This window comes from Petromyzon marinus, chromosome 16, assembly GCF_048934315.1.
Source record: "Petromyzon marinus isolate PM22_M1 ecotype Great Lakes invasive population chromosome 16, UKy_Petmar_22M1.pri1.0, whole genome shotgun sequence".
Taxonomy (NCBI): domain Eukaryota; kingdom Metazoa; phylum Chordata; class Hyperoartia; order Petromyzontiformes; family Petromyzontidae; genus Petromyzon; species Petromyzon marinus.
In genome coordinates, this window is record NC_133682.1 from 1,615,997 (window position 1) to 1,629,314 (window position 13,318).

General features: G+C 54.1%; 1 protein-coding gene across 3 annotated transcripts in view; it reads right to left on the reverse strand.

Annotated features, from left to right (window-relative positions):
- Nucleotides 1-2,244: 2,244 nt before the first annotated feature.
- Nucleotides 2,245-13,318, reverse strand: part of LOC116943012 (centrosomal protein of 135 kDa-like) — a 32,650-nt gene continuing 21,576 nt past the window's right edge. For all 3 annotated transcript variants that reach the window (XM_032955604.2, XM_032955606.2, XM_032955605.2), the window contains 12 exons: nucleotides 13,012-13,163; nucleotides 12,487-12,602; nucleotides 11,787-11,941; nucleotides 11,571-11,626; nucleotides 11,080-11,248; nucleotides 10,505-10,615; nucleotides 8,776-8,961; nucleotides 7,693-7,902; nucleotides 7,038-7,240; nucleotides 6,674-6,778; nucleotides 4,995-5,105; nucleotides 2,245-3,088 (listed from right to left, as the gene is read on the reverse strand). In XM_032955604.2, the coding sequence (XP_032811495.2) occupies nucleotides 3,067-3,088; nucleotides 4,995-5,105; nucleotides 6,674-6,778; nucleotides 7,038-7,240; nucleotides 7,693-7,902; nucleotides 8,776-8,961; nucleotides 10,505-10,615; nucleotides 11,080-11,248; nucleotides 11,571-11,626; nucleotides 11,787-11,941; nucleotides 12,487-12,602; nucleotides 13,012-13,163 (1,596 nt within the window). In that variant the 3' untranslated portion in view covers nucleotides 2,245-3,066. The remainder of the gene's footprint in view (nucleotides 3,089-4,994; nucleotides 5,106-6,673; nucleotides 6,779-7,037; nucleotides 7,241-7,692; nucleotides 7,903-8,775; nucleotides 8,962-10,504; nucleotides 10,616-11,079; nucleotides 11,249-11,570; nucleotides 11,627-11,786; nucleotides 11,942-12,486; nucleotides 12,603-13,011; nucleotides 13,164-13,318) is intronic.

Consider the following 13,318-nt stretch of genomic DNA (forward strand, 5'->3'; position numbering starts at 1 on the left):
TATATAAAACCAGATATTTGTTTTAAATAATTATTTTATGAGACTCCAAACCGGCTCAGCTGTGAGATGGACAGATGGCAGTACACATTGGCATTCTTGAATCCAGCCGTCGCACTGCGTTATCCTCTTCCATGCACGGGGTTTCGATGGATGCTCCACCTTCCTCCAACACGAAGCAACACACTCATGAATGGAATTGGCCAAACAACCCAATGAAAGATACTCTTGAAGAAAGAATCTTGTAATTGTGCAGCGACATCACGGGATGTCACTGTGTGGTGCCGGCCCTAGAGAGGCACGGCATGCGGTGTCGCGACATCACGGACACCACGAGGATGTGGGTGCAGTACCGGCCCTGGGTGAGCTGGGTGAGCGCTGATCGATAGCGCTGGGTGGCACCATGCTCGGCGTGCAGTGCCGGCCCCTACAGGATGGGGTGTGGGAGTGCCTGCCATGGAAATGGGGTTACTGTAGGCCGTAGCATTCTGGTTTAATCCGAGGACACGTGACCGGTTAAGTCTACACAGGGGCCCCAAGTGGGGGCTAGGGGTGGTCACGTGTCAGGGTCGAGATCCTGCTCGAGGATTCTGGAAGGTGGTCGTGGCCACGGGCGGAGCCAGCCACACCGCGGAGGATAGAAGCCGGGTCCCCCAGAGGGACCGGCGCTGTTGTTCATCCTGAAGAAACCTTCGTCTACGTTCTACGTCCTACAGTCTCCAACACGTGGACCGGGACCCAAGCTGGGGTCCGGTCTGTTGGAGCTAGTTGCGGTGTAAATAGTGTAGTTAGCCTGGTGGTCACCACCTGGCTAACTACACCAGTCACGTGCTAACTAGTGTAGTTAGCCTGGTGGTCACCACCATAGGTTGTTATTCTAAGGGGCAGTTACCCCGTGTGTTGGTGTTAATAAATGTGTTGCCTCCAAAGAGTACGTTTGCGACTCAGTGGAAGTATTGGATAAAGAGGCATTATTATAACACGTACATAGTCTTCATCCACGCTAGTGAAATATGAATATAGATTAGAAGTTCACTAGTGCCGCAGTTTAGTACCGTATACACGATCATGTTTTTGTACTGTTTGTTGTTGTCACGTTCTTACCCGCCCCTACTGGACATCTGTGAAAAAGAGCTTTATAGCTCATCGGATTCCTCCAGTATAAATATTCTGATAAGGCTTGACGTTTTAGCTCAATGGCCCTTTCAGGAAACTAAAATTGACATAGGACAACCATGTCTGCAGGGACTGCCCCCCCTTAACTTTTAAATGGGGGCAGGAGCAAGCCATATGCCATGCCCTCTCATTGACTAGCTAGCTGGGGCCCCTTGTTGGCTAATTGCCCCCTTAACCTCAAAAAAACATTTCCACACGCCTGTCACATAACGGTACTGGCCACAGCCAGACACATGGGCTGTCTGCCCGGGAGGCAATTAAGGCACCGCTCCGTCCATCAGCGGCTCCCATCCTGACTGACCCCCCCCCCCAACCCTGTCCTACCATCCACCCTCCCTGTCCCCATCTCTCTACAATGGGAATCGACTGCAGCCGATGTCCCGGCCGCTTCATTTATTCATTTCGCCGGCACGCAAGCGATGACACGACGCGGCCGTGGCGAGCGCCGGTCTCCGGTCTCGTCGACGCCCGCAGGGTCGGGCTGCTGCACTTCGCCGATCTCCGCCGAATCAGGACAGCGACTCACTGTCGCCCGTCCAATATCGCGCCCAGGGGGAAGCCAGGGCATTACGTGATGTAACTTATTACCGATTCACAAAGTACATAAAATCCATGGGTGTGGGAGCAAAGCGCGTTGGCTGGGCAGATGCCCATTCAGCTATTACACAGAAAGGGCAGCATGCCAGATGCTGTGCCTCTTAATAGCTGCAACGACTCCAGGAGCTGCGGTCATTTCGCCATCCTTCGTTACCCAAAATGAGCAACAGTTGTTTTTACATCCCATCCAACTATAAATTAATTCCCACATGCCTCCTGTTCAACACCATTGGATGACTCCAGAGTGCGCAGCTGTTAACACCATGATGGGAAAGCCTTCTCTAATTCCTAGACATCAGCGTAATTGCAGATTATGGGACGTAACCTTAGATTGCGTACGTGAGCATTAACGGCTATAATAGTGCGCGCGCTTTGTAGCGAATACGGCAATAATGGCGTGCGCTATGTCGAGTGGCGAAGGGAAACGACCGCGGGTCGTCGGAACGCACGCCCCACGACACGGCAGACCAACGCGATGGTCAAAACGCAATGTTTTATTTACACCCATATCGACTCATCACGAGCCAGCCACTGGACTGTAACTGGAGGCAAGCTGCCGACGGGTACATCGCTCGCGCGTTCCGACCGCGGAGAGGTGGAAAGTCCTGCCTGCGTCCGGGGCAGTCTGTGGTGGTGGCGGGGGGGGGGGAGACGGCGGTTTCCTTCGCGAGTTTTTTTTTCCGCCTATCGTGGCGACCCACGACACGTCGATGGTGCCACGCAGCGGTGGCGATCGCGTCGCGTGGGGCAGGCACCACCACGAATGACCGCTGTTACTTGAGGGACCGGTGGCACGGAGACAGTCGCGCAACGCTTGACACGCGTAATGTGCCCAACACGATCCAGCGGGCAAAGTCAGAGGCGCTCGTGAGCCGCGTTACGGTCACTGCGCGAGCAGTGAAATTATTGCAAAAAAGAAAAATATATAAAATTTACTTTTGGCAATTGATTATAACATGACATTTTTATTCACCAATAGGAGATTAATAAAGTACAAAAATAAAGTTAGCCATAACGCACACGTAAAAAAAAATAAACAACGCAAAACACAAATTACGTTTTAAAAATACAATAGAGCACCCAATATTTGTTCAAACGTATTCACAAAGAAGCACATCGAAATCGCACAGGTAGGAGGATGTGCTTCACACGCCTTCACACGGCGGGCGGCCCACGATTCCTACAGCTCCGGGGTTTCTCCTGCCGATCTTGGCGACAAGACGCCCGCGGCATTAACCGTCAGGCGGCTGACGTGGGGCGCCGTGGCCACCCGTACCGCCCAGCCGCGGGGGTCCTTCAATCTCTGAAGGAGACGCTCCTAAAAGAGAGAATGAGAAAGCGAGAGAGAGACGTTAAAAAAAGAAAACGCACAACGGCTAAAACAAAACAAGAAAACATCAAAGTGGCTCTCCACTCCGCTCAGACCCGCGTAGTGGGAGGGCTCGCAGGGCGCGACGGGGAGCCTTGCCCCGGTGTTTATAAAGGAGGCTCTTAGACGCGGGGCTTATGAATAGAGAGAGCTCCTTGGCAGCTGCAGATATTAAAAAAGGTAGCAAAACACCCTCACAGGCAACGAAAGGGGAATCGCAACAACCGCTGACCGCTCGGTCGAACCGAGAGATTCTGCAGCGCCTCTCCCCAGGGAACTCGTGATTGCGTCAGAATTTAGGGTGAACAAATTTCGAACACGTTCTGAAAGAATCGCAAGAAAGTCATAGGACAGTAAAGTACGTGCGGGCTGGAAACAAGGAAGAGTAATAATATTAATAATACACGCAAAATGTGATTTTCTAGACGACAAAAGGCACGACTGTATCCTAGGATGGGTCGTCCCATCGTGCCTTGCGCGGTACGGAGCATCATCACGCTGAATGTGTAACGCACGCAGCCTTGGGTTGGAGCAACTCAAAATACGGGAGGACCGATCTCATGGCCACATAAACCCTGCAGCCACGCGATACTCTGTGTGCACCACAACGACAAGACGTAATAGATTATTGAACTGAACCATGGCCTTCACTTGTGGCAATTCACTGCAGAGTGAGGGGGAGAATCGGCACACGCCTGCTAAACGGGAGTCGGCATTCCCAGCACTCAATGGATGACTCCAGAGAGAAGGACATTTAGACAGTGAGCAAATGCCGTAGCATCTCGTTGCAGTGATGCTATTGGAGTAAATGTTGCTCAACCGTCCATTCAGATTAATTAAAAGAGGCTTCCTCTGTTTGATTGAACTCAGGACAACCGTCATGAACATTATTAGTTCGCTTGTTTAGCCAGGAAAGCCTCAGTGGGTTCTTTTCAGGAGGTTCTTTGTGGTAGGCGATGATGTTGCAACATGCAATCCCAATTGAGTGAAGCGCAGGTAACTTTCAGCAATGGGATGTTGGCCAATACCAGTGACGTTGCGTGTTTGTTGCGTGTTTGTTTTAGCTCGTGGAGAAGATTGGATAACCCAGTGGAAACTTACGCACAACAGGGGGAGAATATACACACTTCCCACAGAAAGGCACCTGAGTTGGGAATCGAACCCTGGGCCTCCTTGCTGTGGAGGCACTGTGCCGACCTGCCGTCCAATAGAAAACGTCATTGTTCTCATATCAATCGGTCGGCCAGCGACAGCACTCGACTATTTTTGGTTGTACAGAGTCAAGGGCTCGTTTTGCCAGGAACTCGGGGCATGAGCTACATGTGACCTATGCCCATTGGCCTACATATTAAAAAAACCCATGGCAACAAATGTTCACCTTGGTCATCACAACGAGAACAGCGCCGCCCGGCGGACACAAATGGGTATTGCGTCGAATGTTCATGGTGACTGGGCAGTTGGGAGGGCGAAGCTTAAGAGAAAGTATCCGATTACTCATCAGGACTTCCCACGGGCGATGCGTATCGTGACCGACGCACGAGTGGCGATGACTATGAGGTGCCCTGCAGCTGTGCAGGCGACCTGCACCCAACGGAACGCATCTTGAACAGTCGCCCCTTTATATTCCAGATGACAGAAGTGAATTCCGCATGCGACGGTGATGACGATGTCCGTGACTGGCTGTCGAAACTCGACAAGCCATTGTAAGACTCATGGATATGCAGTTTTAGTGACGAGTATAGTAAAAACAAAGTGAAAGTTTGACGTGGACACAACGCAGGGGCCAAAGCTTTAAAAAGGTGATCGAGAGGAGAGGGGGCGACGAGGTGAGGGTGACTGGGTGGGGGGAGCAAACCGTTCAGGGGAGCGTCCGCGCGGGCTGTGCGAGGAGCGGAGAGGAGAGGACGACGATGCGCTCAGCGACGTGGCCAGGCCGTGACGACGCAACTCCTGCACCGCGCGCTCCCTGGGGTGGCGCGAGTGGGCGGGTGGGGGCCGCACAAGTTTGAGGTTCAAGTTTAGTGGCGAAACTCTCCTGAGTAAGTGTGGCGCGCCCTCCTAATGGTGCGCATCCCGCGTTCACCAATGCCACTCGGCCGGTGATGTTTTGCAACGCAGCTGCGCATTACTGAGCCATTGACGTTCATCGAAGCCAATGTTTTTATTTTCTTAATTTTTCTATAAATTTCAGCCCGATTGTGCTAGCGGTGTCACGTCATGAGAAGTAGAGGCCACACAGATCTCTCGTGCAACAGTGCAACCCTTCGTGGAACAAAAGCCCACTGAAGCGGATACCACAGAGCTATCCTGAGATACATCCGAGTTACCTCTGATCTATATAATAGGGGGCAGCACGCTCCCACTCACCCTGCCACCAAAAGTGATGTTCGTCACATGACATTCAAACCCATATTTAAAATGCTTTAATCACTGTATTCACGGTCCACGTTTGTTTAATGGTTACATAGAAGAAGGAGGACTGACTCCTACTCGCTCCTCTCGCTTGGGTGCCCAATTCAGTTAACCTGGCAGAGGATCTAGGCAAGGAACGGCTTCTGTTCCCCTTCAAACAATCAAGGCATTTAAGAATAACAGGGTGAAAATAAGTTTAAAAAAACGAGGTTCCTAACCAAGATGAGTGTGTTACCTTATCTATGTATAAACATATTTGTAGTGTTCTTACTACACATATCCACGGGAGTTAACACGAATAACAAAACAAATCTCCATCGCCTTGACGACCCATGTGACCCCATCCATTGGTGGCAGGGCAATAACAAATCTATAATTATTTTGTACAAAGTTTCTTCGCTGCGGAGATGCACGCCGATGTACGGAACAACGCGAACCACAAAACGTTGTTGGCGACATCGGCGCGTAAAACTTTAGCTCGGCGTGCGCTCTCAAGGGAGCGACAAAACAACGCTGCGCACGAGCTTCCTTGAATCCGCGTCGCCGCACTGCGGCGTGCCTGGCGCGGTGCTGTGTCGTACCGCCGCATTCACGGGGAGGCAGAACATTTACCGCCCCAAGCGCAGATTTTTCCAAGGCTGCGGTCGCCGCATACAGCCCAGAGCGTCATGTTTTAGGCACTGCAAATCCATGCCACGTGGCGCCCATGTGGATGTCATTTGATAGCTTTAAAAATAATCAAGTCTTCTTCCCAAATATTTATGCTGATTGTGTCATCAGCGTCATGTCACGAGACCGAGAATCTACTTGCATTAGCGCACAGCAGTGTAACCCCCAGTGGTTTGAGAACAGCCCATGGAAGGGGATATCACAGACCCGCTTCTGAGATCCCTTCAAGTGACCTGGGACGCACAGTAAGGGGGCAGCACTTTCCCCCCTGCTCTGCCACCGAGGGTAATGATCGTCGCATGAAATGTCACTACCACGGTGTACCTTGCTGTGTCATGGTATGCTGTTTAGCGCTGCGGTGTGTCATGGTGCGCTGCGGTGCGCTGCACACTGTTCCGCCTACACCACGACGAGCTGTGTAGAGTTGTGCCGGGCCGTGCGGCACTGACGCACCTCTCAAAGCGCTCGGTGGTGAGCTGGCGCTTGGTGAGCTCCAGCTCAGACTCGAGTTGCGTGGCCTTGCTGCGAAGCTGGACCACCTCTCTCGACTGGCTCACCCTGCACACTCAAACACACGGGTCGGCGCAATTATGACGCGGCTTTGCCCCGATGCTGAGAGTAACCGATGCGTGTCTGCGTCGTCCATTTGTGTGCCGCGGTGATTTGGCGAAGAGTGCCTTGCCGCGCCGTGCTTTGTTGTGGTGCATTCTGTGGCATCGTGGGGAGAGCCGTGGTGCCGTGCTGCCTTGTGGCGTGCCCCGGCGCGCCGTGGGCATTGCGGCATGCCGGTGCGCTCGTGACGCCACTCGCCACTCACGCTTTGCTGTCGGCGAGCGTGAGCCTCTCCCGCAGGAGGCCGATCTCCGACTCGCGCTCCTGGCTCGACAGGTGGCTGTGGAACTCCTTCTCGCGCCCCGAAGCCAGCAGGGCCTCCAGGCTGCGCACGGCCGCCCGCTCGCTGCCCACCTGCTTGCGCGTCATTTCCACCTCCGTGCGGGCACTCTCCAGCTCCGTGAGAGCCTGCGCCGTGGACCGAACACGCGCAGAGGGGACAGCGTCGGGCAGCGGCGTTTGATTTAAAAGTCAAAGTATTCACTTTCACTTTTAAATTCAGTCGGCAAAATTTGAGCTCCAAGAACTGTCATGCAACTGTTCGGTCATCAGAAGAGATTTCTGAATTTACTCTGCAATCACTCTTTCCTTCCACAGACTGCTCTCTAACAAGAGGCAATGTACGACTCTGCGAGCGCTCCAAATTTATTATTCGTCTCATATAAAACCAGGACAAAAGATACAATTGAAAAAGGAGGCTACAGAATATGAAATGTAAGCCACATGGCAGCATGGCAAGGAAGCGTAGTGCTCACACCCTCCTGCTCGTGGCCGTACATGTCCACAGCACTGTTCGGATATCTGGCAAAAACGAGGAAGCCTTTGCAGACGAGCACTCTCGTCGCCCACCCTCGACTCACCCGTTCGTGATCGACCTTGGCGGCCGTGAGTTGGCGCGACAGCGTCTCCTTGGCCGAGTCGAGCTTCACGCAGAGCTCCCGCACCGAGGCCAGGTCGGCCTGCGCCGCGCCGCGCTCCGCCTGCACCTGCCGCAGCTCGGCCTCGCGCCGCGCCAGCGTCTGCCCCAGCGACGAGGCCTGCGTCTCGTACGCCTGCTGCGCCGCCTCGTGCTGCGCGGGGGCATGGGAAAGAGGTGGGGGAGGGGGGCGGCACCATAATTATATCGTGCGATGGATGGCTACGGTTGCCACTTCCAAGGTCCAAAAGAACGGGACGTGTCTTGGGAATAAGAATATTTCACAATACCGGTGGAAGAGGAGCAACTACATCTAAATATATTGTCTTGAGTGCTGTGTTAGTACGCAACTGACAAAAGTCAGGTGCTTTAACGTCCCCGGATAACTTAGAGAGGCAGCGACCTCAAAAGGACATTGATCCGGGGAAAACCAAAACTGGTGGCAACTCTAGCGACCCGCCCTTGGTGCATACAGAACCACGCAGTCTCGCATTCGACGCTGGCAGCCGCAAGGACAAGCAGAGACCAAGGAAGAGTCCCTTTCGGTCATGGCCACCGTCAAGAGTGGGTCATCTAGCCTGCTGAATAATTACAGTCAACAAAGATTCCGTTGCAGTACGGATTCAACCAAACCACTTTGCAGCAATGCTGATCCAGTACATCGAATTAACGTCCTCACAATTAAAATTCTAACTTAAAAATTACACGCAATTTAAAGAAATTTGGCAAAAGCCAGGTCGCAAAATCGCCACCTATTGTGAAACTACTGCATGCTACACTCATGTGTGAAATAGCGCCATCTTGAGAGCCTGGCGCTCTAAGGTATAGCACGAATACCAAGAGTCCTAATGAGTCGATTTGATGTGAAGACCGGAACCATCGTATCCGGAATGCGAGCGCGCGTGTGCGTGTGGATGACGTGCGGAGCACATGCGTGCGTGTGGTCCGCGTGCGTGCGTGTATGTGTGCACGTTTGCACGTGCGTGCAGTGTGCGAGCGGATCACGTGCGGACCGCGCGCACCCCACCTCCTGTATCTCGCGCTCGAGGCGCTCGACGTGCTCGCGCAGGTGCCGGCGCTCCGTGTCGGTGGAGAGCAGCTCCAGCCGCACGTTGCTCGTCTGTCCCTCCGCCTCCGTGGCCTTCACCTCCCACGTCTCCGCCTGGTTGCTCGCGCGACGGAACTGCTCCAGCAGCTCGCGGTTCTCGTGTTCCTACGGGCGCGGGGCAGGTGAGACGCGATTACTGCAACGTCGTCAAGGACCGTCTATCCGCTGCTGGATGATGAGATCAGATTCTGTGCGAGGGCGCGACGGATTGTGGCATCGCAGGACTGGGGGGAATTTTAAGAGAATGTGGAGGTCTCCATCTAGCAGTGGACGGACAACACCTAACAATTAACACAATAAAATTAAATGTAACCACAAAAACAGATAATTATCCACCGTGCAGTGTCAGCCCCTTGACCGGCCCTGTGCCGCCCCGGCGAGCGAAGGAATTCGAAGCGGGCGGTGGAGACGCGCGCAATAGGCACGTGCCGCTGCCCGCGCCGCTGCCCGCGCCGCTGCGGGTGACGAGGCAAGAGACGTGCGTACACGTGTCAGCGCGTAACCGCAGAGCCACCTGCCGCCCCGGGGCCTGTAGCGCGACACCTCCCCGTCGCGCGCACGGCGGCAGGCACAGCGCCCGCCACACAGAACGGTCCGAGCAGCACGCCCCCCGCCCGCCCGAGCACGCCTTTTGTTCTTCGCGTCTCTGTCGCCTTCTCCTCCCCCTCCTCCTGTCCGTGTCGCTTGACTTTTGTTTGACCGTGAGTTACGCTTATTTATTCAAGCAGGAAAAACTCGTTTTTTTTTTTTCTCACCGTTAATAAGTGTGGACAAAGAGAGAGAATATTGGATTATCCTCTGAAGCCTGCCCTGGTCAGATGACATCGTGACGCCATGCTCTTTGAGAATCCAGTCAGCGGTATAAATGGGTACACCGCAGTTAGTTGATCAGCAGGTCACACGTGGTGGGGTAAAGTGTGGGTACTCACACCTCTGGCCAGTGTAGAAGAGAAGGTCAACTTCCCTCTAGAGGGGCTGTCACCCTAGTAGAGGCCCTCTCACCAGCAGTGGCGTGAGCAAGAAATTGCAGGGCTGCGCCTTTACCCGCCCCTCCTCAACAAGCGCATAACGACGCATCGATTCGTCATTTAAAATTGATTCGTAAGCTCAATGCATATATAACGCCAGGAGGAGTAGGCTAATGATAAGAACAAGACGGAATAAACAGAGACAAAGTGCCACCGGAGGGACGATGCAAACGAGACGGCCCAAACGAGACACACGGGAGGCGATGATTGCATCGGATCGTGACCCCAAGTCGAGACAACTCATCGACTTATCAGGGAAGGTGAATATTAGCATTCCCAGTGCTTAACCACGCTCTACAGAAGCACTACAACCTCTTCATTTACTACCTAAGAAGAATCCATACATGCACGTGTTTAAGAAGCGATGTTCAAGGATTCTTGTCCATTGTATTCAATCAGCTCTGTGGGACCCCTGCAACCACTGCAGGTGCTACATCCACCACGAGGTCAAACGACAAAAGTCAATCGATCCTTGAATGGAAATGCGTTCCCGAATTTTAGCAACTCATGGAATCGCGACGGCGGGCGATATGCTTACGTGCTGTTTGCTTGGCACGATGCGGTGCCGCCAACACCAGAAACCCGCGCCCGTCCCGCGTGCCCGACATCGCCACACGTACCTTGCTGGCAAGGAGCGCCTCCACGCGCGCCACCTCCGCCACATAATCCTGCACCTTGAGCTTGAGCTGCTCGCGCTGCTGCAGCGCGTCCTCCAGCTCGTGGTTCACCGTCTGCCGTGGTCCGGCGCGAGAGGAGGCAAGAGACGGGAGGGGGAGGAACGGAGGACGGAACACAACGCGTTAACAGTAAGCAGTTTTAATTTATTAGCCACTATGTGGGATTGTTATTACAAAGTACAGTAATTGTCAGGGCTTCTTTCTGCTAGCTAGCAGCACCCAGTTCAGTTTTGGTCATGTGTCTCTCTCTTTGGTTGACCCTACCCATCAGGTTACTGACAAGGTAACCTGGTTGCGTGGAGGAGGCCCTAGGCCGAGGCCTCCTGGCTGGAGCAGACCGACAGCTGTTGTCAAGAGTTTCTACAAATGGGAAAGGAGTTCGTGATCAAAATGACCCTCTTTGCATGCTCGACAAATGCTGCGACGTGACTTCAATGCAGTACAGCAAAATAAGGCACGGCAATTTAACTGTGCACACACGAGGAGGTGGGGGTGGAGGTGGGGGTGGGGGGCAGCACCTGGTTCTCGCGCGTCATGGTGACCAGGTCATCCTGCAGGCGGTGGTTCTCGCGGACGGCCACCTCGCGGCCGTGCCCCGTTTCGCTGAGCTCGGCGCTCACTGACTCGAGCTGGCGCCGCAGCGACACCACCTCGCGCTCGCGCCCGCCCAGCGAGTCACGAGCGCGGCTGCGGGCAGGATGCACGCGCACAGACGCACGAAGGCGCGGACGCAGGTGTGAGCGCACACGCAAAGGCGCACGATGAGCATAACTGAATGTGATGGCATTATATACAATACTCTACAATAAACACAAAAAATAACAGAATTTACCCCCATTTGTCAATCCACTGCTGTATGAAGGCCTCTCCACAGAGTGGGAGTTGTTCTACCATACTTCACCACCTCTTGGTCGTCAACTACTTGTTGCACGTCATTACGTGTTAAGGCATCCCAAAGAGTGTCCCGGAGTGAGCGCGTTTAATTCACAAGCACGGCACGCAGACTCACTCGAGCGTCGACTCCAGCTCGGACGCAGTCACCCGCAGGTCTCCGATGCTCTTATCCTGTCCACACAAACGACACAAGACAACGCAAAAAACGTCAACCACCAACGCGCCCACTCCCAGACACCGCCAGTCTCCGACGCGCAGCTTAGGTGGTGAACCTCTTACGCACCGTATGAAGCCAACCGTGCTAATCGGAGGTGCGTTTCCCGGCTCCCACCTTCTGCGCGAGCCTCTCCTCCAGGACGACGATGGCCTCTGTCTTGTCGTCCACGGCCTCTTGGAGGCCATCCTTCTCGCGGTCGAGATCCGAGACGGCCGCGCGCAGCGACGCCACCTCCTCGCGCAGGTTCGCGTTGTGCCGAGTCAGCTCGGCTGCCGCCCGCGGGCACGACACGCCACCCCGATTAGTCACGTCGCACCAGCACGACGCTCCCCCCATCCTCTGATAGCGAACGCCTCTTCATTATTAATCATCGTCATCGTCGTCACCAGCTAGGATCAAATCGACTCTGAAATCTACAAATATTTAAGTAATATAAGTTATTTAACAATTGCTTATTTACGAACAAGTTATTGACTAAAGCATTGCTGAGTCTTAAGACCCTGTTAAACAATTGTTTTATTAGTTTCTTTAGGCTTAGATGGTGGAGGTATAATGTAATTTTTACCAATATCCCTCCACCACCCAACAAATGTCTGCACACGTGACCAATCATCTGTACCTCTCAGCTCCAGGTTTCTTACCCCTCTTTTGTTTAGCACAAATCTTTATCTCTTTGGCTCGGTGAGCCAAATCTCTCGTCGGGCCACTCTCACAGCTTCCACTGGCCACATCTGGCCCGCGGGCCTCCAGTTGAGTAACCCCGATGTAAACAACGCACCCAACTGACAGCCGTAACAGCGAATTTCTTCGGTACCGATTTTGTCGTCGAGCCTGGCGCCCCGGTCCTGCGTGGACTGCAGCTCGGCGGACTTGGCAACGAGGCGGCGCTGCACCTCCGAGACGGCCTCCTCCGCTTGCTCGTTCAGAAGCCTGCGCCGCCAGCCACCGCCGCCACACCACCAAACGTTAGTGCCCTCTCTCGAGCGTCTCCGAGCGATTTCACTACGCGATGTCAGCAGGGCCACCGTCGTCATCATCACCGCCACGCATGATCAATCCACCGTTGGATGAGGGCCTCCCCAACGCCGTGCAGGACGTCGGGGTTATTTTACCTTACTTCTCCACGCCGCGCCTGTCTGGGCTGATGAAGACCGGAGCATGAACAAAATATTTTGCTGTACGGCTCTCTCCTGCCCACCATAGGGTATCATAAAACACCTAACTTTGCATTGCAGAGAAATGTGGTTCGGTGCAGTGCAGAATATTGTGGTCCACTGTAAAGTGCAGTGGTGCAGAGTAGAGTGCAGCACAGTGGAGTGCTGCCCCACGCTCTGCGAACCTCAGGGAGCCGAGCTCCGACTTGTGCCGCGCAAGCTCGTCCTCCCGCTCGGCCAGCCTGCGCGCCTGACCCTTGACCTCCTCCTCCAGCCCGGCCACCGAGTCCTTGAGGGCGGCGCTTCGAGCGCGCAGGTCCGAGCGCTCTCCCTCCAACTGCTCACAGACCCCGGTCGCACCCGTTGGCAGTGAGCAACTAAACCCGGAATGTTCTTATCACAATTTCCCCTAACTTTATCCCGATTGTGCTGGTCGCGTTGGTGGATCACATAAACGTTGCAGCCATTCAGAAATCTCGCAGAGCAGTGCAA